This window comes from Balaenoptera ricei, chromosome 3 (assembly GCF_028023285.1).
Source record: "Balaenoptera ricei isolate mBalRic1 chromosome 3, mBalRic1.hap2, whole genome shotgun sequence".
NCBI classification, from domain to species: Eukaryota; Metazoa; Chordata; class Mammalia; order Artiodactyla; family Balaenopteridae; genus Balaenoptera; species Balaenoptera ricei.
Window position 1 is genome coordinate 52,577,803 of NC_082641.1, and position 24,859 is coordinate 52,602,661.

The window sequence follows — 24,859 nt, forward strand, 5'->3', positions numbered from 1 at the left end:
GTGATAAACTGAAATGGACCAAAACTCAGGCAAATAGCACTCCTTATACATAATTTCTCATGAGACTTAAAACCATATTAAACAATGAGAATGGTATGCATTTGTTCCTCAGCTTTTTAAAAATATGCCAGATAATCTGCCCTCAAATGTTTCTTTAGATCCAAAAAGAAACGGTCAGGATGTGACAGTGATATACCATTTCCTTTTACAAGGTTTGTGTTACATGCCAAATAGTTTTGTCCTTTGATCACTGTTAAGTAGTAAGTAGTGGTAAGTAAAACTTCAATAAATAAATAGGAAGTGCCTTTGGTCAAAAGTGTTTTAATTCCTTAATAATTAGGAAATATTCTTCAAATATAAAAATCAGAATAAATGAACACCTGAGTCCTTGGTTTTATATACTGATTCATTTACTATTTTCACATCATTTTTCTAATGTAGCTAAACAGTTTTTGTCTTCGGTTTATATAGTATACTTTTTCTTACCTTACTAAATCTACCATCAAGAAAGTATATATTGAGTAAAAATGTTAATATCTATCTAACAATGGAGAGATTAGTAGAAATTGGAGCAATAAAACAATATGAGTCCAAGTCTTAATTCATTTCTTCTTCACTTACCCTCATAAATTACTTCAGAATCACTGCTTCTACTTTCCAAACAGACTCTTAAGAACTTATAAGAGGAACATGTTCAGCAGACGTGTTTAGGGAATTCACATTCTTATGCTTTATATCTAAGCTTACATTTTTCCTTCTACTGATCAGCAGGATTATTTCCCTTACCCATTTTTGTACCATAAACTGTGATGGAAGAACATGCCAAACTGTGCTAACTTTAAATTAATATTGTGTCCTCCTTTTAAAAAGAACTAGATTTTGGACAGAAAATGACTCTTCACTATGACATTTACCTTTTCTCCCTAATAATTTTAGGTGTTCAGACTTATCTACCTATCAATTCATTCGTAAAAGCTTAATCCTAAATTTTTGGTAATACTGCCACCAAGTGGTGGTAGTGATGCCTCATTCTTCCCAAAATAAAATTATTTTGCTTTGAGTGAAAATCATATTTGATTAATGAATTTTTCCATTCCATGTCACAAATTTAACATAATCAGTAGACCTAAAAACCTACACTGCCAGATGTCTTTTTTAAAGCATGTTTTAAATTATTAGCAAGATACCATCTGATACTTATTCATTAGTCCTTTCCATTCATTATTCTTTTAGGGAAAAGTACAGCTATCTTCTTCCTTATTACCACTTTGCAAATTGAGAAGTATCTCAGTGTCACATAAAGTGTTTTAGCAACATTAGCTCATAGGATATAGCTAAGTTTTCCAAGCCTTTTTCTAAAAACAGTTATTTAAAATGCTATGTTCTTGTATGAAACAAGGTTAAATTTTAAATTTAAAAAGCAATAATTTCACTTTGTTCAATGCAAAATTTTAGCTCTCCTTTAAAAACACTACAGTTATAATACTTAAATGTGCCAAACTGCAAATACGGAATGGCGGAATGGTATTTCTAAATTTTTAATAAAGTATATCTCAAATTTGTCATACAAGTCAATCCCTATCCCATTTTGTTTTCTCTTAACCACAGCACAAATATAACTTTAATTGGTTACCAGCAATACTACTATATAGATGGTTCAAGAAACAGAATTTTTAGAATAATGATAGGACTTCTTTAAAATGATTTTAACATTTTATTGCTGTCTATACTGATCATATGTGTAATGCAAATAACGGCTTCTGGTAATTATAAAGCATTCCAGAATTACAGACCAAGACTATACACTTGAAAAACCTGCTTTACATAAACCATACAATAATATTTAGGCTTGATACAGAAATTCAGTGACAGGAGGCAAATCCAAAGAGACCGTATTTAAAACCTCTCTCTGAAGTTCGACATTTCCCAGAGGGAACTAGCAAGCACAATCTTAACTAATAATTAGTGAAAGAATACAACCACAAATAGTAATAAGAGCCTGAGAAAAGTATTTTTTAAAAAAATAGTAACAAACAGTACTATCACTTATGTTATAATCAAGTCTAAACGCAATTTTTAAATTGTTTCAGAAATATGCTAGGAATGTGAATTTAAAAGTTAAGCAAAATTAGTAAAATAAACTTAATTTGCAAGGAAAATGCAAGTTTACATGTTAGTGTTAGACTTTTTTTTTTTCCAATTACCTAGTAGAGAAAATAGTTCAAGGGCTCACAGGCAAATGTAACATCTTTTTTATTTTTCACAATTATTGCAATCAGTCAAATGTTAATTTAATTCAGAAGTATTAACTTATATGCACAAACTACACTTGTAACAGCATGACCTTTTACTTGAAAAATAAAGGATGTAATATTACTTATTTACACACTGCCCATAATACTGACGGACTTTTTTTTAATGCTTTGTTTTCTAAAAGTTTTGTTGTTTTTAAACAAAAGTACATTTGAAGAGACTGAACCAAAACAGTGCCACCCAGGAGTCACATCTTATCATCAGACATCAATGTCCTCATAGCGTTTCAAATAATAAGATTTAGGATTTAACCTCATCCTAAAGTATAAAGAGCATTTAAAAAGAAAAACAAAAACCATAAAATTCAATCTAGGTATGTTTAAATATAAATCGTACTGCCATAATAAGGGAGTTTCCTTACAAAATGAAAAACAGTAAAGAGCACAAACTTTTTAAACTTCTACTCACAGCACTGCATAATAAATGTGACGTAAACTTTTTGAACATTTCTTTTCCTTAGACATGTTGTTTCTCAAACAACTTTTCAAGGCCTTGTCAAGAAAAGCCTTGATCACATTTTATTGTTAACATAAATACACTTATTTTGGGAAAACATTTTAAAGTAATTGTAATAAGCATTTTCTACTACTGCATAAATAACCTCTCTTGTGGTAGAGGTAGTTTTCTACTTATATCTCTACCTTTTATGTAAAACCAACCCTGGTTTCTGTGTGTAACTTACTACATTTTACCTATAGTCATTCTCACTGAAGATGCAATATTATTTTTAAAAGACACAATGCTAAGTACTGTAAATATACTGAAAAACAGAAGGACGAATTTAGAGCTCTGACCTGGGAAATAATACATTCAGGTTCAGCCCTGCAAATGGGTCTTTCAGAAGTGAAGATCAACTAGAATATAACTGACTTTCACAGTTTTATTATTAATTGTTCTTCAGTGTAGTACTAATCCGACATCAGGCCTAGTTAGATTACATTTCATTCTAACTCACTGGGTTTTCTACAAAAGGCTTTAGGAGAGCTTTAATAAAACACTATAAAATATTAATTTTCTATAGCTTATAGTTCTTAGCATTAAAGGTGTTCTGTTATACTGAATGTTAAAGTAATCCTACTACCCAAAGATGCAGTTTGAATTGTATTTCATTAAGTCACTGCCTGTTTTGCTACTAAATACTGCCAAAATCCAGTGAAAAGCCAAGTTGAAGAAGCCATGCTTCACTTGCTTCATACAGAGGTTCCATTAGGCACTCAGTTGGCTATCCTTTTTCCTTTGAAAGAATAAACCTTCACCTACTCTTTGTGACTACTTCTTTCCCAATATATGGGTCACATATAATCTGAAAAACTTAAATAACAAATGTATGTTGAAAAAAAATGTATACCCAGTAAGTCCCTATTTAATCCAATTTAATCTGGTCCATCAGATATTTAAATTTTACTACAGTTTTTTAAAAGCAATATTGTACTGAATTCCCAAACTAAAATTCCTTTTATATATACATCGTAAATTAACTACCTTTGAGATGTATAATTTCTTACATCATATTATGTGCAAAATAACTCTTAACCACAAAACTTTAAACAACTGCTGCATTTAAAATCAGGCAACATCCAATACTCCAGCAGCCACAAGTTGCCGTGAGAGCCAGTCCAACCCTTCATACAGTCCCATACCACTTCGAGCATCACAGCCCTGAATATACCAGCTTCGGCCACAGCACAATTTATGGAGACTAAGAAGTTCAGTGATTTCTTCTACTGACAGAGCTCCAGCAACATCCTGAAAGATATACACACATCAGAATTTTAATCAGTCCATCAAAATTATCGTATTTGTAATTATTGTTATTTATTTACAGTTCTGTTGGTACCATTCTAACAGAAGCCTATACTAAAGTTAAAACCTAAATTCAACTTTCAGTAATTATTTTGAGATTAATGAGAAAAAATTTGAGTTTTGGTTATAATATAGTCTGTAAGAAGTCTTGCAATGAAATCAATAAAGGCTGTGCCCCCTGAATGAAAAAACTGCCCAGGTCATTATAAGGCATCAATTAAAAAAAAATTAATACATGTACATTGTAAGAAATGGCTTTTACATAGGGTTTATATAGTAAAGAGTTTATTAAACTCTCCATGGAATTCCCTGGTGGTCCAGTGGTTAGGACTCAGCACTCTCGCTCCCAGGGGCCCGGGTTCAATCCCTGGTCAGGACACTAAGATCCTGTAAACCACGTGGTGCGGCCAAAAAAAAAAAAAAAACACAAAAACCTCTCCAAATACCTCTGAATACCCCTTCGTCCCAGAAGCAACTATCAGTAAAATAAAAAAATTTAAAAAAAGCTCTCCAAATACCCTTGAATACCCCTTCTTCCCAGAAGCAATCATCAGTAACAGTTTCTTTCATATTTTTCAGAAAACTTCCATGCACACTCACGCAAATAAACAGGAACATACTCTCTTTTTTTGTTTTTTACTTAACACATATCTTGAAAATAAAGATATCTTTCCATTATCAGGACAAGCAGATTTTCCATATTATTTTTAACATCTGTATTGCATTCCACTGTAGATGCAACATAATTTTCTTAACCAGTCCTATACTGAATATTTAGATTGAAGATGTGTGCTTATGTGCTACTACATATGCATACACATTCATATAAACATATGTATTTTTACATACATACATTTACAAAATTATCTCTAAGATAACCTTAGGATATCTGTCTGCAGAATACATTACTAGAGATAGAATTACAGGGTAAAAGGGTATATGCACCTAAAACTTTGACAAAGTACTGCCATATTGCTCTCCAAGAAAATGTCTCCGTTTAATAAGCACACCAGCAGTGTATGCAAGTCTGAGGATTAGCAAACATTTTCATCTTTAACAATATGATAGGTGGAAAATGGTATTTCACTCTGTCTTATTTGCATATCTTTAATCATAAATAAAGTGAAGTATATCAGCTCTTAATAGTTTGCTTTTTTTTTTTTATTAAGGGGAAATTCCCTGTCCATCCTACTCTTCCTTCTTATGACATCTAAGCCCCCCTATTGCACTAAAGAAAAGCATTCTCATCTTCCCAGAAGCTTAGTCCCAAAATCTAAGAATCTTCAGCTATTCCCCGTCCTTCATCCTCCCCGTTCGGTCACCAAATTCTAACTATTCTATGTCCATAAAGTTTCTTCAGTCTGCTTCTACACTTCCATTCCTTTAATTCAGGATCTTGTTAACTGTCACTTGAATTACTGCAGCAATTTACGGCATCTGCATGTCTCTACTCCCTTGCCCCTGATTAATTCTACATCCTACCCCCAAAATAACAATCCTAAAACACTAATATGATCTTATCACCAACTTTTAATGGTTCTCCTTTACTCATAGAATATAACCTAAATTTCTCAGCCTGGCCCTGTCAGGCCTTTATCACACAACCTCATCTGTTACTCTAGGATTTCTTCATCCTCTACCTACCCCTCACATACAGATCTCCTTGATGCTCCCTAAAAATACTTTTTCCTGCCTGCAGTGTTCTTTCCTTCACATATTAACTCAAAGTCTTATCCATAATTTCAACTCTTATAGTTTCAATTCAAATCCTACTTTTTACAAATCTTACAAAATACCACCTTTAGAACTACTCTCCAATTTTCCTTAACACTGTTAATATTACTGAAGTCACTTACCAATTTTCTTTGTATTAAAAATATACACTTAACATGCTTACCTAAATACATAGGAGCGTCTAGTGAGCATCAACTACTTTATTTCCTTCTGTATACTCCAAGGTACCAAGTACAGCACCTTCCATATAGATTATACTCAAAATACAGAGCAGAAATTTTATATCTACTGAATTATTTCCCTTGAAATCTTAACAGCTACTTATAATGTGGAATGCTAAAATAAATATTCTGAAATAAAAATGTGTTACCTGTTTGTTAGCAAAAATCAGGAGCAAAGCATCTCGGAGTTCTTTTTCTGTTAACAACTTTGCAAGTTCACTGTGTGCTTCACTAACTCTGTCTCTATGACTGCTATCAACAACAAATACAACAGCTACCAAAAAAAGAGAAAAATATTCATTTAGTCACTTGTTAAATTTCAGTAAATGGACTAAATATTTTAATGTTCTCATTAATATATTATGGTTAGTCTACCATCATTATTTTCACAGAAAGGCTGCTTATTATAGGAACACCTAGCAATAATTAATGATATAATCTCAAACAGTTCACCTAACTTTTCAGCTGTTGTTTCCCCATCTATAACAGGATTTACAATGCTTGCCTACCAAACACAGATTGTTGTGCATATCGTTTAATATTTTTCTCTTAATGAATGAAAATGTAGCTCTTATGATCTACCTACTGATGTTATTTCTTTGATTACTACTTGCTTTACCAAAAGATAGTGTTTTAAAAATAAATAAATCACTGTCTTTATCTCTCCAAAGTATTCTCTCTAGGTGCCTGGCACAGCACTTTCCACAGATTGTACTCGAAATACACAGCAGAAACTTCATAAATATCTACTGAATTAATTCTCTTTTGAAATCTTTCCAGCTACCTTATGGTAGCTAAACATCCCAGACTTTCAACCATTCCTCATGTTCAAAATTCCATTTTGTCCCCTAAATCACTGTCTCATACTAAACTTAATATCAAGAATCCCAAAGTAAAAATTATCTAGTCTTTCTTCTAGGTGGAAAATAGGATGACATATGGAACAGGTAGCATGAACATAATAAGCTTTATGTTGGGGTACAAGAGGCAAAGTGTAGAATGGGGCCCAAGTGTGAATAAATGCTAAGTGGAATATATGTGATATAACACAGTTTGGTCAAAAGCAAACCACTGGGGCTTCCCTGGTGGCGCAGTGGTTGAGAGTCTGCCTGCCAATGCGGGGGACACGGGTTCGAGCCCTGGTCTGGGAGGATCCCACATGCCACGGAGCAACTAGGCCCGTGAGCCACAATTACTGAGCCTGCGCATCTGGAGCCTGTGCTCCGCAACAAGAGAGGCCGCGATAATGAGAGGCCCGCGCACCGCGATGAAGAGTGGCCCCCACTTGCCGCAACTAGAGAAAGCCCTCGCACAGAAACGAAGACCCAACACAGCCATAAAATAAAAAATAAATAAAAAATAAAACTTAAAAAAAAAAAAAAAAAGAAAAAAAAAAAAAGCAAACCACTGTAGTTTCTTCTGCAGATAACAGCTAATTGTGAATAGAAATGAAGGAGTGGCGCTATTGAGAGATTATAATGGGATAACTGTTGAGTTGAATTTAATTGAATAGAGCAAGAGAACTATATGCCACAAATTCTACCCTATAACACAATATTGCCAGTGATCATGCTCATATGAACACTAATAATATACTTTAACTGTTAAGAGCAGCAAGAGGAAAGTACACTTAATTACCTACATATATAAGATAAATTTGGTCTTTATGCTAAATTATGGTTTTTCATGAAATAGACCAGAGTACATAACCCAGTCTATCCACCTTAATTTTCTTAATAATGTGGAGCTTGCTACCAATATTTAAAGGTATAGTCACATTTTTAAACAATGCTAAAATATCAGTTTTATTAGCTAAATCAATGAATTGAAAACTGAACTGGCATCCTAAAAATTTGAAAAATTAAGATGTAATTTTTACATTCTTACCTTGGGTATTGAGGTAATAATGTTTCCACAATGGTCTTAATTTATGTTTTCCACCTACATCCCAAATGGTGAACTTTAGATTTTTATATTCTACAGTTTCCACATTAAAACCTGTTTTTAAAAAAACTTACTTTAATACTGAACTTACATTTACACACCAAACACAGGCAACCCTGTTTATAACTGTGACTTACAAATTATCTGCATACAGCACTATCTACTGCTCCCCAACCAACTCCACTCGTGATAAACATGCATGGGGAAATGTATACCTTTAACCAGGGTTAGCCCTCTAATCACCAGAGTCCTTAAGACCTTGACACCCAAGTACCAGATCTGCATCACTACCCTAATCCTCAGCCAGGGTCATCAATCCTTTATTCCTTCCACTGTCCCACCAGTATTCTGTTCCTTCTTGCTATCCTCCCCAGCCACATTTCAATCCCACAGCCACTGAATCTTGCATTTTTTTCTCTGAAATGCTGGTGTCTTAGAGCCAATCTCCACACCAGATTGACAAAAAATAAGTCCCAAAGGACTCAGCTGTAAGCTAGGGTTTGTCTGTAAAATGTCCATTAAGGTAAAAGCAATACTCATACTTACCAATTGTTGGAATAGGCTGCATGAACTCATCCTGTTTTAATTTAAACAAAATCGTAGTTTTTCCAGCACCATCTAATCCTAACGTAACAACTCGAATTTCCATTTTGGGTCCAATGTGAACTCTATTGTCCTATAATTTTTAAAAAAATTAATCTTTTTATTTTGATATGGAATTAAAAGTATTAGTACTTACACTTTTATTTATAAAATACCTTTGTTAATTATTGTGTCTCCTACTCATTCCTTAATCCATTAAAATCAAAGTTATAGTCCCCTATTAAAATACCCTTATTAAAATACCCTTATTCTGATCTTTAGAAAGAGGAAATCAATCCTCATTGCTTTGCTAAATCTTAGCTTAGTAAAACTTACTACTTACTTTGTTTTTATATAAGTTAAAAAAAATACACATACCCACTTATTTCTCCCAGATTTTCTAACTCAACTGAATCTTCTTTAAATAAGATTTTTCATTCTGTGTTAAATATATTAATTAAAAATGAAAAGTGATACTCACTTCCCATAAATATCCACTGTTAACAATTTCACATATACCCCACAAGATATCTTCCTGTGCAGACATTGGTTGACATACACAAAGCAGATACACTTAAAAAAAAAAAAATACACACTGCAACTACTTTTTACACTCAATAGTACATTATGGAATCCTTTCATTTCAAAACATATAGACCTACCTTTTTCTTTTAATTGCTTTATTATATTCCATGTACCACAATTTAACCAATCACCAACTGAGAGATATTAGGTCATCTCTGATTTTTTGATATTACAAATAATGCTGCAATGAACATACTTGTATATATTGCTAGCTGCATGACCTCTCTGCCTGACTTCTCCCATCTGTAAAATGGTGATTAAAAATTGTACCAAACGTACATAGGATTTTTGAAAGGATTAGTTTTTTACAAGACATGTAATTTGAACTAATGGAGTTAGAGGAGGAAAAAGAAAAAAGAATGAAGAAAAGTGAAAAGACCCTAAGAGACATATGGGAATGGGAGTCCCAGAAGGAGGATACAGAAATAAAGGGGCAAAGAGATCTTACTTGAAGATACAATGGCTGAAAACTTCCCAATCTGAGGAAAGAAATGGACATAAAAATTCTAGAAGCTCAATTCCAACTTGGATAAGTCCAAAGAGAGCCACACTGAGACACATTATAATCCAACTGTCAAAAGTCAAAAACAGGATAAAGCAGCAAGAGAAAAGTGACTCATCACATAAATTTGACTATTAACAAATTTCTCAGCAGAAACACTGCAGGCCAGAAAGAGTGGGATGATACACTCAAAGTGCTGAAAGAAAAAAACCGTCAACCAAGAATGCTACATATGGCAAAACTGTCCTTCAGAAATGAAGGGAAAATCAAGACTTTCCCAGAAAAACAAAATCTGAGGGAGTCATTACCACTAGACCTGCTCTATAAGAAATGCTAAAGGAGTCCTTCAAGTTGAAATGAAAGGACGGTAGACAGCAACATGAAGCCATATGAAAATCTAAAATGGTTACAATAACTACATGGACAAATAGTAACCTGTATTATAATTTGGGTGCATAAATTTAATTCTTCATAGAATTGAAATAACAAACACATGAAAATAAACTATAAGCCTGTGCTAATAGGTGTACAATAAAGATGTAATTTGTGACATCAATAACATAAAGTACAGGGGGATGGAGCTGTGAAAGAACAGAGTTTTTGTATGCAGTTGAAGTTAAACTGCTATCAGTTTAAAATAGAATGTTGTAACTAAGATGTTTTATGTAATTGCAATGGTAACCACACACAAAAAAAATCCACAGAATATATACCAAAGGAAAAGAGAAGGGAATCAAATATGACACTATAAAAAAATCAATAAAACACAAAAGAAGGCAATGAAAGAGGAAAGGTGAAACAAAAAAAACCTATCAAGTTATGCAGAAAACAATGAACAAAATGACAACAGTATTTACCTATCAATAATTACTTTAAATAGACTTAACTCTCCACTCAAAAGACAGTTTGACTAAATGCGTGAAAAACCAAGATCCAAAAATATACTATCTACAAGAGACTCACTTCATAGCTAAGGAAATACATAGTCTGAAAGTGAAAGGATGGAAAGAGATGCAAATCTTTGAGATGCAAATCATACCCGAAAGAGAGCAGGGGTGGCTATCCTAATATCAGACAAAATAGATTTTAAGTCAGAAACTGTTATAAGAGACAAAGAATTTCATCATATAATGATAAAAGGGCAAATAAAGAAAGAATATATAACAATTATAAATACTTGGATTATAAATAAATGAATTAAAGCCCTAAACATAAGAACCAAAGCTATAAAACTCCTAGAAGAAAACACAGAAGAAAGGCTCCATAACATTGGATTTGGCAGTGATTTCCTGGATATGACATCAAAAGCACAGTCAACAAGAGCAAAAATAAACAAATGGGACTAGATCAACCTTAAAAACTTTTGTGAATAAAAGGACACAATCAATAGAGTGAAGAAGCAAACTACAGAATGGGAGAAGATACTTGCAAATCATGTATCTGGTAATAGATTCACATCCAGAATATAAAAAGAACTCCTACAACTCAACAACAAAAAAATCAAATAACTCAATAGAAAAACAGGCAAAGGACTTGTACAAAATTCTCCAAAGAACTGGCCAAGAGGCATATGAAAAAGATACTCAGTGTCACTATCATCAGAGAAATGCAAATCAAAACCACAATGAGATATCACCTTACACCAATTAGGATGGCTACTAGTGTAAGCCATCCTGTTTTACTATCAAAAAAAAAAAAAACCCCAGAACAAACAGAAAATAACAAGTGTTGGTGAAAATGTGGAGAAATTGGAACCCTCGTGCACTTTTGGTGGGATTTATATAATATGATGCAACCACTATGGAAAACAGTATAGCATTTCCTCAGAAAATTAAAAACAGAACTACCATATGATCCAGTAGTCCCACTTCTGGGAATTTATCCAAAAGAATTGAAAGCAAAGTCTCAAAGAGATATCTGTGCACCCATGTTCATAGCAGCAATATTCACAATAGCCAAGAGGTGAAGTAACCGAAATATCCATAGATAGATGAATGGATACACAAAATGTGGTATATACAAACAATGGAATATTATTTAGACAAAATAGAAGGAAATTCTGTCACATGCTACAACATGGGTGAACTTTAAGGACATAATGCTAAGTGAAATAAGCCAGTCACAAAAAGACAAATACTATATGATTCCACTTGCGTGATAAATTTAGAGTAGTCAAATACAAAGAAATAGAAAGTAGAATGGTGGCTACTAGGAGCTAGTGAGAAGGGGGGAGGATAGGGGAGTCATTGTTTATAAGGTATAGTTTCAGTTTTTCAAGATGAAAAATTTTTGGAAATGTTTCACACAATGTGAACACACTTAACAATACTGAACTAAACACTTAAAAAATGATTAAGATGGTAAATTTTATATTATGTGTTTTTCACCATAATAAAAAAATGTACATTCTCACAATAAAGTACCTTGCAGCTGTAAAAGGGAACAGAAAATGTCACCATATACTGCTATGGACTGACCTCCAGGATGTACACTTCAGAGAAAAGTACAAGGTGGAGAAGTGCATACAGTATTCTACCTTTAAATATGGGGAGTGTGCATGCAAATATATTTCTCTATTTTTTTTAAATGATGAATAAAACTAAGGAAAATTCTTAATGGTTTTCTATGGAGAAGGGAAGAAAAGGGTGGCAGGGTCAGGAATATAAGTTAGACTTCTCTGAATGAACCTTGCTTTGTAGATTTGATTCTGGACCATGTGAATGTTTCACATAATTATAAAACAAGATTAAAAAAGTTTTAAAAGGCACTCCCTAGGACTTCCCTGGTGGCGCAGTGGTTAGGAATCCTCCTGCCAATTCAGGGGACACGGGTTTGAGCCCTGGTCCGGGAAGATCCCACATGCCGCGGAGCAACTAAGCCCGGGCACCACAACTACTGAGCCTGCGCTCTAGAGCCCGCGAGCCACAACTACTGAAGCCCACGTGCCTAGGGCCCGTGCTCCGAAACAAGATAAGCCACTTCAGTGAAAAGCCCGCGCACCACAACAAAGAGTAGCCCCGCTCGCCGCAACTAGAAAAAGCCTGCGCACAGTAACCAAGATCCAACGCAGCCAAAAATAAATAAATTAAATTAATAAATTAAAAAAAAAAAGCCACTCCCTAAAAATAGAGAGCAAAATGGAATACACGTACCTTTTTAAATTAGGGGGAATCCACTTGAAAAGAGACCAAAACATATCAACCAAATGCCAAATACACACCTTGCTGGATTTTGTCTCAAACCTAAAAAAATTTTTTTTAACAATCTGGGAAATCTGAATACTAACTGGATAATGGATAATATTAGAGATTTATTATTCAATTTTTTAGGTGTGGTAACGGTATTCTGGTTGTGTTTTGAAAAAGAGAACAGAACCCGTGTTTTAGAAACATGAAAATATTACATAGAAGAAATGATATATTAGGATGAAATATGTTGGGATTTGTTTCAAAATAACCTGGGAGACTATAGGTAGAAAGAGACTGGGGGAAAGGGTAGATGAAATAAAAAGTTTTTAATTGTTCAAGTAGGTGATGATACAGGGAGACTCATTACACCACCTTCTATTTTCCACTGATACAGTCATTTTTTTTTTCCCTAATTCTGTGGTTCATTAATTTCTTAGTTGTCTCTTAGCTGATTATCATGGAATGTAAAACAATTATGATTTGTTCAAAAACACACCTAAAAACGAAGTATAGAATATATTACCTTTGTAAAAGTGACAGGGATGCTGGCATCCAACTGAATGTGATCTGCAACCTCTGTAAACTGCTGCTGCTGCTTTTGCAATGTTTCCAGTAACCTTGTAATTTCTTGTTTTGCCAAGACAACTCTACAATCATCCTAGAAAAGAGAAGACGGTATTTCTTATAAACTTTGTAAAGAAACAACGAAAAAAGAGATATCACTAAAACTCAAGAAAAGCTCATTTAACATTACAGTATTGAAAGTTAACTTATATATAAATTTGACTAAGTTAACAATAATCAGGCATTAATAAATAATTTAAGAGCCCATCAATAGAAGAGTAGATAAATAAAGTATGGTATATTCACAAATGCAATACAACCAAAATGAATGGTTGAATGAACTACAGGTTCATTCAGGTAAGAATGAACTACAATTACATGTGATGATATGAATTTCACAAACATACAGTAAGGGAAGAAATGACATGAAGAGTTTGTACTGCATGATTCCCACTTTTATTAATTACTAAAACAGGCCAAAACAAGGTATATATTAGAAATCAGGATAGTGGTTTATCCTTAGGAGGAAAGGCGCGTAGTTACTAGAAGAGAGTCTGAGGGGCTTCTGGGGTTGGTAATGTTCTGTTACTTGATCCGGATGCTCGTTACACAGTAATGTCCAGACTGAAAATTCAGCCAGCTGAACACTTATGCACATATTTCTGTATATATATATTGTACTCCTATAAAAAGTTTTTAAATAATTTAAGATACACATGTATTGGTTTAAAAAAAAAAAAAAAAAGACTAAAGGTCAAACTGCAATGTCTCCCTCTCACTTTAGATTCCCAGGCCCTCTCCTCAAAGTTAAGCACTTTTCAGTTTCTCAGATATTATTCCAGAGATATTCTATACATATACCAATATATTCTTCATAAGACAGAGATTTCCCAACAATATTTAACCTCCATGAGAGAAGCGGTGTTGTCAGTTTTTGCTCACAGTTGCATATTCATATTAGGTGATAGCAATTTGGTTGTTCCAATTGCCAGAACAAAAACTTTGAGTCATTCTTGCCTTCTCCTCCCTTATTCCCACATATAATTTGTCAACAAATCCTACTGGATATCCAAAATTTGGGTACTTCTAGCCCCCACTATCCAAGCCACTATTCTCTCTCACTTGGAATTCTACAACAGTCTTCTAACCATTGAGCTCCTTCCTTCCATCTTTGCCCTCCTTCAATCTGTTTTTTACACATCAGCCAGATCCTTTTAAGTAAGATCAAATCATTCTTGTGCTCAAAACCCCACAATGGTTTCCCCAATTCAATCAGAAAAAACTGAAGTCCTTCCAATGGCCCACAAGGCCCTCCTTACATATAATTCCCTATTACCTCTAATTTCAGCTCCTATTACTCTCTCCATCGCTTACTCTATTCCAGCCACAGTGCCCTCTTTTGCTGTTCCTCAAATACACCAGGCATGTCACCTAGGGTTTTTGCTCTAACCATTTCCTCAGCCGAAATCTTCTTCATTAAGGTGTGAGCTAGTTCCCTTCACCTTCTTCCCCTTTGAGTCTTTGCTCAAATCTCACCTTCTCTCAGTGATGCTTACCCTATTTAAAAATACAATCTGCTGTACCCTCATACTTTTTTCTTTTCCCTTAGCTCTGATCACTTTTTAACATACTATATAATTTACTTATTAGATATGGTTATAGCTTATTGTCTGCCTTCTCCTTGCTAGGATGCTAATTCCACAAGATTATGGCTTTTTGCTTGCTTTGTTTACTGACATATTCCATGTACCTAGAATATACATGGCACATAGTAGGCACACAACAAATATTTGCCTAATAAACAAATCCTAACCATTCAGTATTATGCCTTGAACTTAGATGATGCATCAATTTTTTCTGGAGGGGAGGGATGATTTTGTTCTCAAAATTGGTAATATATATGTGATGTTCCATCCATTCCTCTGTTCAGTTATCTCTGTGGCAGGAACTTTTAAGAATATTGATTGAGATTAGGGTTCTGTGTCCATAAATCAGAACAAAACTAATAGGTCCATATGAAGAATGAATCTAAGACCGCAATTTCATCTGCATTAACATAGTGAGATAATACCATGTCATTAACAATTATCAGTCACTTTGACAAAATGCTTCAGAAACTCTAAAATACTTCCAAATACTTCTAAATATTTCAGTAACTATGAGCTTTCTTTTTAATAAAATAAATATAAAAATACTTCGAAGTATTCACTTAAGTATGATTTAGGACATGATCCATTTGTAATTTTGCTGTGTAGCTTGAGCTGAACAAGTATTTATTAAGCTCTTTGTATCTCTAAATTCTTTGTATCTGGATAGGTACATCCAGAAGGACAAATGTGCATATTGTATCATTAGGTTCAAATCAGGAGATAAAAACCACAACAGTCATTATGAATAGAAAAAATTAATATGAAGAACTGTTAACTAGGTGTAGTTATTAAGTAGGCAACTGAAAGGGTGAAAAGAACTCTGAGGTATCATGGAGGAAACAACCGTAGGAAATGGCTACCACCCTCAGGGCTGGGAGAATAAAGGCGAGACGCTAGAATTATTAAAACTTAAAAACTTATAGGAGGGATCCCATGGAGCTGAAATTCAGATCTCTAAGGAAAGTGGTCTCATAGTATGAGCAGTGTCATTCACAGGAACCCCAAGCAAATGGGAATGCACAGGAAACCGCCTCCACCTTTCAGCTTCCTTCTACTGTCCCCTACTGGCAGAGCCTAAAATCGCATGGAGGCAGCTGGCAGAGCTGGTATGTGGTTTGCAGAGTTCCAGTATCAGCATCACAAAGCAGAGGATAGAACAGGACTGGAGCTCAAAGACAACTTAATAAATGGCATAAACATCAATTATTACAATTCAATGTGATAAGGACTAAAGGACTCTAGACTGATGTGGTTACAGCCTGGCCACATTCATTTAAGTCTAATCAGATATTTAAGAGAAAAAGCTCTACAACAGTAAAAAGTTTAGCTCTATGATGATTTGATATCAACACAATCATTAGCAATATATCAAAAGATGAGAGTGACTGAAGCTTATCAGGAATTCCTAGGGCAATAATTAGCCTTAAATTGCACATCGTGAAGGCAGATCCAAAATAGTAATGAGTAAGACTGGCATTTTTGTTAGAATAACCTTAAATCTATTTTAAAAGCACATTATCTGCAAACTGGGTAACAAATTGCTTATGATACCTCAACCATGAAAAAACACGGGTTTTCTGTGACATCAAAGTTAAGAACCAATAAATTAGAGCAGAGATAGGGAGTACATGCTAGAGAGGCACCCCACCTCCACCACCAAAAACAAAAACAAAAAAGAGCAAGGAAGGGTAAGTAGCTTCAAAGAACAGCAAACATTTGAAGAAGGATTTCCAATATCAGAAAAGGGAGACATAAGCCCATCAAGCAGAAAGAATAGTATATGCTTGGCAAAGAAGGGTTAATGGGCTTGGGATGACTGAAGAATGACAAGAAGTTAGGTTCTAGAACCTATGGTTTTATGGTGGGGAAGACACATGAAAGAGAGGACATTGATATGGTTGAGTGGAGCAATTTGAGGTTAGAGACCATGTCCTAAGCACAATGTTAATGCCCACAGTAACACAGAGTAATAATATAAAAATATTTATTAAATTAATAAAATAGACTAGTGTGTACCTCTGGTAATGATATACTTAAGCTTACAAATCCTCCTTCTTAAACTATGTCCTCATCATGTTTAAACCACATACCTGGGGCTTCCCTGGTGGCGCAGTGGTTGAGAGTCTACCTGCCAATGCAGGGGATACGGGTTCGAGCCCTGGTCTGGGAGGATCCCACATGCCGCGGAGCAACTAGGCCCGTGAGCCACAATCACTGAGCCTGCGCGTTTGGAGCCTGTGCTCCGCAACAAGAGAGGCCGCGATAATGAGAGGCCCGCGCACTGCGATGAAGAGTGGCCCCACTTGCCTCAACTAGAGAAAGTCCTCGCATAGAAACGAAGACCCAACACAGCCATAAATAAATAAATAAATAAATAAATAAATAAATAAATAAACAAACAAACCCAAAGTTTAAAAAAAAAACAAAAAACTGACTTCGTTTACTGGTATTGGAGTACTAGCCTTTAAAAAAAAAAAAAACAAAAAACACATACCTGTTGCAAAGTCTTTTCACAATGGAGACAGGCTGTTGAAACCTGGGATAACAAAATAGTCATATCTTCCTGCTGCTGTCTGAGCCAAATCAGTTTTTCTCGAACATGAGCATCAACAACACTTAGAGCCATTTCTTCTTGACGACACAGAGTTTCATGTAGATCAGAAAAATAAGCTCGGACACATGATCGGGCATTCTCTGCAGTACCTGGTACCTAAGGCAATAAAAATAAGTTTTAAACAACTGTAACCTTAACAAAGATTTTATATGTGAAATAATGAAAATTTAAATACAATCTATATCCTTAAAAATCCCAAAATGTTTATCTCCACACTAAATTTTTCCCCTTAACCACAGCCTTTGGATATCCAACTGTTTAAATGACATTTCAAGCAACAAGGAATACCTAATCTCCAGTCTCTCTCAACCCTGAACCTAGTTTCCTCCATCTCAATAAATGGCAACTCCATCTTCCAGGTTATTCAAGCTAAAAAAAATTGGAGTCACCCTTAACACTTCTCTTTCGTATCTCACAACTAGTTTCTCAACAAATTCTGCTGACTTCAAAATATATCTAGAATCTGATCATGCCTCACCACCTTCACCTCTGCCAACCTGATTGAAGCCATTATCATCTCTCACCTGATTATTATAATAGTCTCCTAACTGGGCTCACTAGATTTACCTCTGCCGCCTATAATGTATTCTCCACCCAGAAGCCAGACTGATCCTTTTTTAAATGTTAAGTCAGAATGATAATTATTCTTTTGCTCAAAACTCTCCAGTGGTTTCCCACTCAGAGTAAATGCCAAAGTCCTTTATAGGGGATGTTCAACGACAGACTCCCTGGGAAAGAGACATCTGGGCTAAGACCTGAAGGAGGTAAGAGAGGGAACCATGTGAATATCTTCAAGGGCATTCCTGGAAGAAAGTAAAGCAAGTGCCTTTAAGGACCTTTCTGACCTCAACTCCTGCTATGCTCCCCATCAATCATTCTAATTTAGCTAACTCAACCTCCTCAAAGTTTCTTAAGCACACGAGGCACACTCCAACTTCAGGGCCTCTGTACTTGCTCTTCTCTCTGCCTAGAATGCTCTTCCCCCAAATATTAGCATGGTTCCCTTTCTCATCTCCTTTAGGTCTTTGCTCAGTGCCCCTTCTCAGGGAGACTGTCCTCAAACACCCCATATAAAAGTGCACTCCCCCTTTCCCTTATTTTTCTCCAAAGTATCTAATGACATACTTCTGTATTTTACTTATGTACTGTCTCTCTCCCCACATTAGAATGTAAACTTTGCAAAAGCAGGTATTTTTGACTTCAACAGTGTCTAGCACTTGGGATGTGTTCAATAAATATTTGCTGAGGGAATAAATAAAATATTTCCACCGTAGCACAAAAATGTCCCATAGAATTTTATGTGATGATAGACATATTCTATATCTGTGCTGACTAATATGGTAGCCACCAGCTACATGCACGTAAAATGTACTTGAAATGTAGCTAGTGAGACTGAGGAAGTAAATTCTGTATTTTCTTGAACTGTTAAATAATTTAAACTTAAATAGCCACATGAGGCTAATGGCTACTATATTTGACAGAGAGCAGTTCTAGCATTATTCCCCAATGACTTAGCTTAACTTGGTTTCTTTACAAAAGAAAAACACTACATTGTGTCTGTCCCTGTACTTTATATTCCCATGTGAAAATATCCCTTTCTCCTCTATAATTCAATTTTAAAATGCAATTACCACTACCACCTAAGTTCCTTCCTTCTCTTCACAGCCAAACTTCTTAAAAGTTAGACACAGTTCCTAACACCCACTGACTCTTCAATTTACTGAAGGGTATCTCCTTTTATCTCACAGAAATAACAAATTCAACATGCAAATTAAACTTATCACCTTGGTCCCATTATCCCCTCCCAAATTCTTCTTCCTCCCCCATTAGAGCACAATATCACCATCCACCAGGTTGGGCAAGGTAGAAATCTAGGCATTATGCCTGACCCTGCAAAGTACCTATCCAATCAGTATTATCACTAAATCACTAATATTATCAGTAAATCACTATTCTACTTCTTTAAAATCTCAAATCCATGTACTCCTCTCCATTCTCACTACTCCAGTATTATGGGCCATAAACATTTCTCAAGTAGATAATTTCAGCAACCTCACAATAGGCCTCCTTGCTTCCAATCTTGTTGCTCCTCCAATTCATTTTTTATATTAAAGAGCAACCTTTCTTAATGCAAACCTGATTATGTTATTCCTATGCCAATTCTTCAACAGCTCATCACTGCCCGTAAGATACAGTCCAAACTCTTTAACATGTCTAACAAGATGCTGCAGGATTTGGCCCTTAACTCTCCAACATCTTTTCTTGCCACGCCCCACCCCAATACTCAAAGATTCAACCATAGCGAACTTAGTTAAGTTTCTACGATATGTCCAATTCTCACTTCCATGTATTTTAACATATGCTTCCCTCTCTGGAACAACTCACTCCCCACCCCGCTCTTCTCCCTGACTAAACTCCTTCAAATCTCAGTTTAGACACCACATCTTCTAGAAAGCCTTCTAAGACTTACCCAAGTTATTGCTGTTTTTATGCACACTGCCAGGGCATCCTGTACTTCCCCCACAAAGTAACAGTTACCACACTTGAAACTGGCTCTCTTCCATGATGAATTATAAATTTCCATAAAGACAAAGACTTTTTAAAAAACTTATTTCCAGTGACCAGTGCAGTACTGGCACAATGTAATTGCTCAATAAATCCTACAAGGTGAAAAAGTGACAAGGAAAAGGGTGAGGAAGAAAAAAACCCATACATGTTCTGTGTGGGCCATTCCAATTCCGTCTTCCACTATTTGTTCTCCTCCTTCAATGTGCTGAACGATTCCACCTAATTTTCTGGAATAATCTGAGATTTCCTCAGTGAAGGTCCGTATGCAATGAGCCATATCTAAAATTGATGCTCGGATCTGGTTAGCTTCTGGTTCCAATACTGAATGCTATAAGATGCAACATAATTATAGAAAAGAACTCGCAGTATTGACTAATGATATAAAATGCTACTTAAATGGCTCCTATTAATAAAAAAGCATCAGCCACAAGAGGCTTTTATAACACATTTACAAAAAACACAGCATAAGAAATACTACTTTGCCTTCGCCCCAAAACTATTTACCTTTCAAAGAAATAATTTAAAATTAGGAAGTCCATTTACTGCTAAACAAGAATCCAAGAAACCCTCTCTAAAATTTTACCACAAGCATTAGGTCGTCAACAGACATAATTATTATCAAAATAATCCAGTGCATTACAAAAACAGGCACACAAAGAACTTTTGTTTCATGCTGGAAAGCCATTTATCAATAAAGAAAGAATCATGAGGACTCTGAAATTCTTGTTATAATATTCAGAAAATAAATCTCTCATTTATTTTCATGCTACCCAGCTCAACTCATTCATCATTTAGTTCTTCTTTGATCTCTACTCTTAGCATAAAAAACCAAGTCAGTGAAAATAAATGGCGGGCTGGTAAACTAGGTAGAGTCATCCAGTTTAACTATATTCATACCTTGTGACCTTGGTGTTTTCCATATTCTTTGCAGACACAGCACATGAGTGGGCTAGTTTGACAGCCATCTTCCAAGCAAACAAACTCAATGGCATGCACCTGATGCTGAGAGCACATGGTTTTCTCATGAGGTTTATCAGCTAGAGGCACTCTCCTGTGCTTTGCTAATGTCTTTGTAGAATGCGTAACTTGGGAACACTCTGAGCACAAGTGAGTTGCACATACAGTGCAATATACAGATGCAACGTGAGCTTCATCTTCATCACAACGAATGATGCTCTGATAAACAAAAAAGTAACGTATTACAACTAAACCCCTTTATCAAACAGAAACTGACTCACAGACATAGAAAACAAACTTATGGTTACCAAAGGGGATAGATAGCAAGGGAGGGGGAGGAGAAATAAATTAGGAGTTTGGGATTAACAAATACACACTACTATATATAAAACAGGTAAACAACAAGGACCTACTGTACAGCACAGGTAACTATACTCAATATCTTGTAATAACCTATAAAGGAAAAGAATCTGAAAAAGAATATATGTATCATGTATATGAATATATGTATCATGGTTCAGGTGTACAGCAACCGAATCATGTTGCTGTACACTTGAAACTAACAGAGCACTGTAAATTAACTATACTTCAATATAAAAAAATTTTTTAAACAGAACCCCAATCATCATAACATGCCAAATTTTGAGAGACTGGTTCAAGATGGCGGAGTAGAAGGACATGCGCTCACTCCCTCCTGTGAGAGCACCGGAATCACAACTAACTGCTGAACAATCATTGACAGGAAGACACTAGCACTCACCAGAGAACATACCCCACATCCAAAGACAAAGGAGAAACTGCAATGAGACGGTAGGAGGGGTGCAATCACAATAAAATCAAATCCCATAACCGCTAGGTGAGAAAATCACAAACTGGAGAAAAGTCCACCCACTGGAGTGAAGGTTCTCAGCCCCACGTCAGGCTTCCCAACCTAGGGGGCTGGCAATAGGAAGAGTAATCCCCAGAGAACTGGACTTTGAAGGACAGCAGGATTTGACTGCAAGATGTAGACAGGACTGGGGGAAACAGAAGCTCCACTCTTGTAGGGCACACACAAAGTAGTCTGCGCACCAGGACCCAGGGGGAAGGAGCAGTGACCCCACAGGAGACTGAACCAGACCTACCTGCTAGTGTTGGAGGGTCTCCTGCAGAGGCAGGGGGCAGCTGTGGCTCACCTTGAGGACAAGGACACTGGCAGTAGAAGTTCTGGGAAGTACTCATTGGCCCTCCCAGAATCCGCCCTTAGCCCCACCAAAGAGCCTGCAGGCTCCAGTGCTGGGTCGCCTCAGGCCAAACAACCAACAGGGAGGAAACACAGTCCCACCCATCAGCAGACAAGCAGATTAATGTTTTACTGAGCTCTGGCCACTAGAGCAACACCCAGCTCTACCCACCACCAGTCCCTCCCATCAGGAAGCTTGCACAAGCCTCTTAGATAGCCTCATCCACCAGAAGGCAGACAACAGAAGCAAGAAGAAGCAAGAAGCAAGAAGAACTACAATCCTGCAGGCTGTGGAACAAAAACCACATTCACAGAAAGATAGACAAGATGAAAAGGCAGAGGGCTATGTAGCAGATGAAGGAATCAGATAAAACCCCAGAAAAACAACTAAATGAAGTGGAGATAGGCAACCTTCCAGAAAAAGAATTCAGAATAATGATAGTGAAGAAGATCCAGGACCTTGGGGAAAAAAAAATGGAGGCAAGGATCAAGAAGATGCAAGAAATGTTTAACAAAGACCTAGAAGAATTAAAGAACAAACAAACAGAGATGAACAATACAATAACTGAAATGAAAACTACACTAGAAGGAATCAACAGCAGAATAATGGAGGCAGAAGAACAGATAAGTGACCTGGAAGAGAAAATGGTGGAAATCACTGCTGCAGAACAGAATAAAGAAAAAAGAATGAAAAGAAATGAAGACAGCCTAAGAGACCGCTGGGACAACATTAAATGCACCAACATTCACATTATAGGGGTTCCAGAAGGAGAAGAGAGAGAGAAAGGACCTGAGAAAATATTTGAAGAGATTATAGTTGAAAACTTCCCTAACATGGGAGAGGAAATAGCCACCCAAGTCCAGGAAGTGCAAAGAGTCCCAGGCAGGATAAAACCAAGGAAAAACACACCCAGACACATAGTGATCAAAGTGGCAAAAATTAAAGACAAAGAAAAATTATTGAAAGCAACAAGGGAAAAACAAAAAAATAACATATAAGGGAACTCCCCGTAAGGTTAACCACTGATTTATCAGCAGACACTCAGCAAACCAGAAGGGAGTGGTACAATATATTTAAAGTGATGAAAGGGAAGAAGCTGCAATCAAGAATACTCTACCCAGTAAGGATTTCATTCAGATTTGATGGAGAAATTAAAAGCTTTACAGACAAGCAAAAGCTAAGAGAATTCAGCACCACCAAACCAGCTCTACAACAAAGGCTAAAGGAACTTCTCTAAGTGGGAAACACAAGAGAAGAAAAGGACCTACAAAAACAAACCCAAAACAATTAAGAAAATGGTAATAGGAACATACATATTGATAATTACCTTAAATGTGAATGGATTAAATGCTCTAACCAAAAGACACAGGCTTGCTGAATGGATACAAAAACAAGACCCATATATATGCTGTCTACAAGAGACCCACTTCAGACCTAGGGACACATACAGACAGAAAGTGAGGAGATGGAAAAAACAGTCCATGCAAATGGAAATCAAAAGAAAGCTGGAGTAGCAATACTCATATCAGATAAAATAGACTTTAAAATAAAGGATGTTACAAGAGACAAGGAAGGACACTACATAATGATCAAGGGATCAATCTAAAAGGAAGATATAACAATTATAAATATACATGCACCTAACATAGGAGCACCTCAATACATAAGGCAAATGCTAACAGCTATAAAAGGGGAAATCAACAGTAACACAATAATAGTGGGGGACTTTAACACCTCACTTACACCAATGGACAGACAATCCAGACAGAAAATTAATAAGGAAACACGAGCTTTAAATGACAAAATAAACCAGATAGATTTAATTGATATTTATAGGACATTCCATCTGAAAGAAGCAGATTACACTTTCCTCTCAAGTGCACATGGAACATTCTCCAGGATAGATCACATCTTGGGTCACAAATCAAGCCTCAGTAAATATAAGAAACTTGAAAGCGTATCAAGCATCTTTTCCGACCACAATGCTATGAGATTAGAAATCAATTACAGGAAAAAAAAATGTGAAAAACACAAACATGTGGAGGGTAAACAATACGCTACAAAATAACCAAGAGATCACTGAAGAAATCAAACAATACCTAGAGACAAATGACAACAAAAACATGATGACCCAAAACCTATGGGATGCAGCAAAAGCAGTTCTAAAAGGGAAGTTTATAGCAAAACAATCCTATCTCAAGAAACAAGAAAAATCTCAAATAAACAATCTAAACTTACACCTAAAGGAACTAGAAAAAGAAGAACAAAAAAACCCCAAAGTCAGCAGAAGGAAAGAATCATAAACATCTGAGCAGAAACAAATGAAATAGAAACAAAGAAAACAATAGCAAAGATCAATAAAACTAAAAGTTGGTTCTTTGAGAAATAAATAAAATTGATAAACCTTTACCC

The 24,859-nt window shown here is 35.7% G+C and overlaps 1 protein-coding gene across 2 annotated transcripts in view; it reads right to left on the bottom strand.

The window, feature by feature from the left end:
• Positions 1 to 1,691: 1,691 nt before the first annotated feature.
• The window catches only part of TRIM23 (tripartite motif containing 23), a 39,107-nt gene continuing 15,939 nt past the window's right edge, over positions 1,692 to 24,859 (bottom strand). The window contains exons 4-11 of one of the 2 annotated variants that reach the window (XM_059916477.1): positions 21,165 to 21,443; positions 20,413 to 20,595; positions 17,580 to 17,795; positions 13,396 to 13,530; positions 8,562 to 8,691; positions 7,959 to 8,069; positions 6,221 to 6,345; positions 1,692 to 4,059 (exon numbers count right to left, since the gene is read on the bottom strand). In XM_059916477.1, coding sequence (XP_059772460.1) covers positions 3,880 to 4,059; positions 6,221 to 6,345; positions 7,959 to 8,069; positions 8,562 to 8,691; positions 13,396 to 13,530; positions 17,580 to 17,795; positions 20,413 to 20,595; positions 21,165 to 21,443 — 1,359 coding nt within the window. In that variant the 3' untranslated portion in view covers positions 1,692 to 3,879. Of the gene's footprint in view, positions 4,060 to 6,220; positions 6,346 to 7,958; positions 8,070 to 8,561; positions 8,692 to 13,395; positions 13,531 to 17,579; positions 17,796 to 20,169; positions 20,322 to 20,412; positions 20,596 to 21,164; positions 21,444 to 24,859 lie in introns of those variants that run through there. The other variant, XM_059916478.1, reaches the window with a different exon arrangement.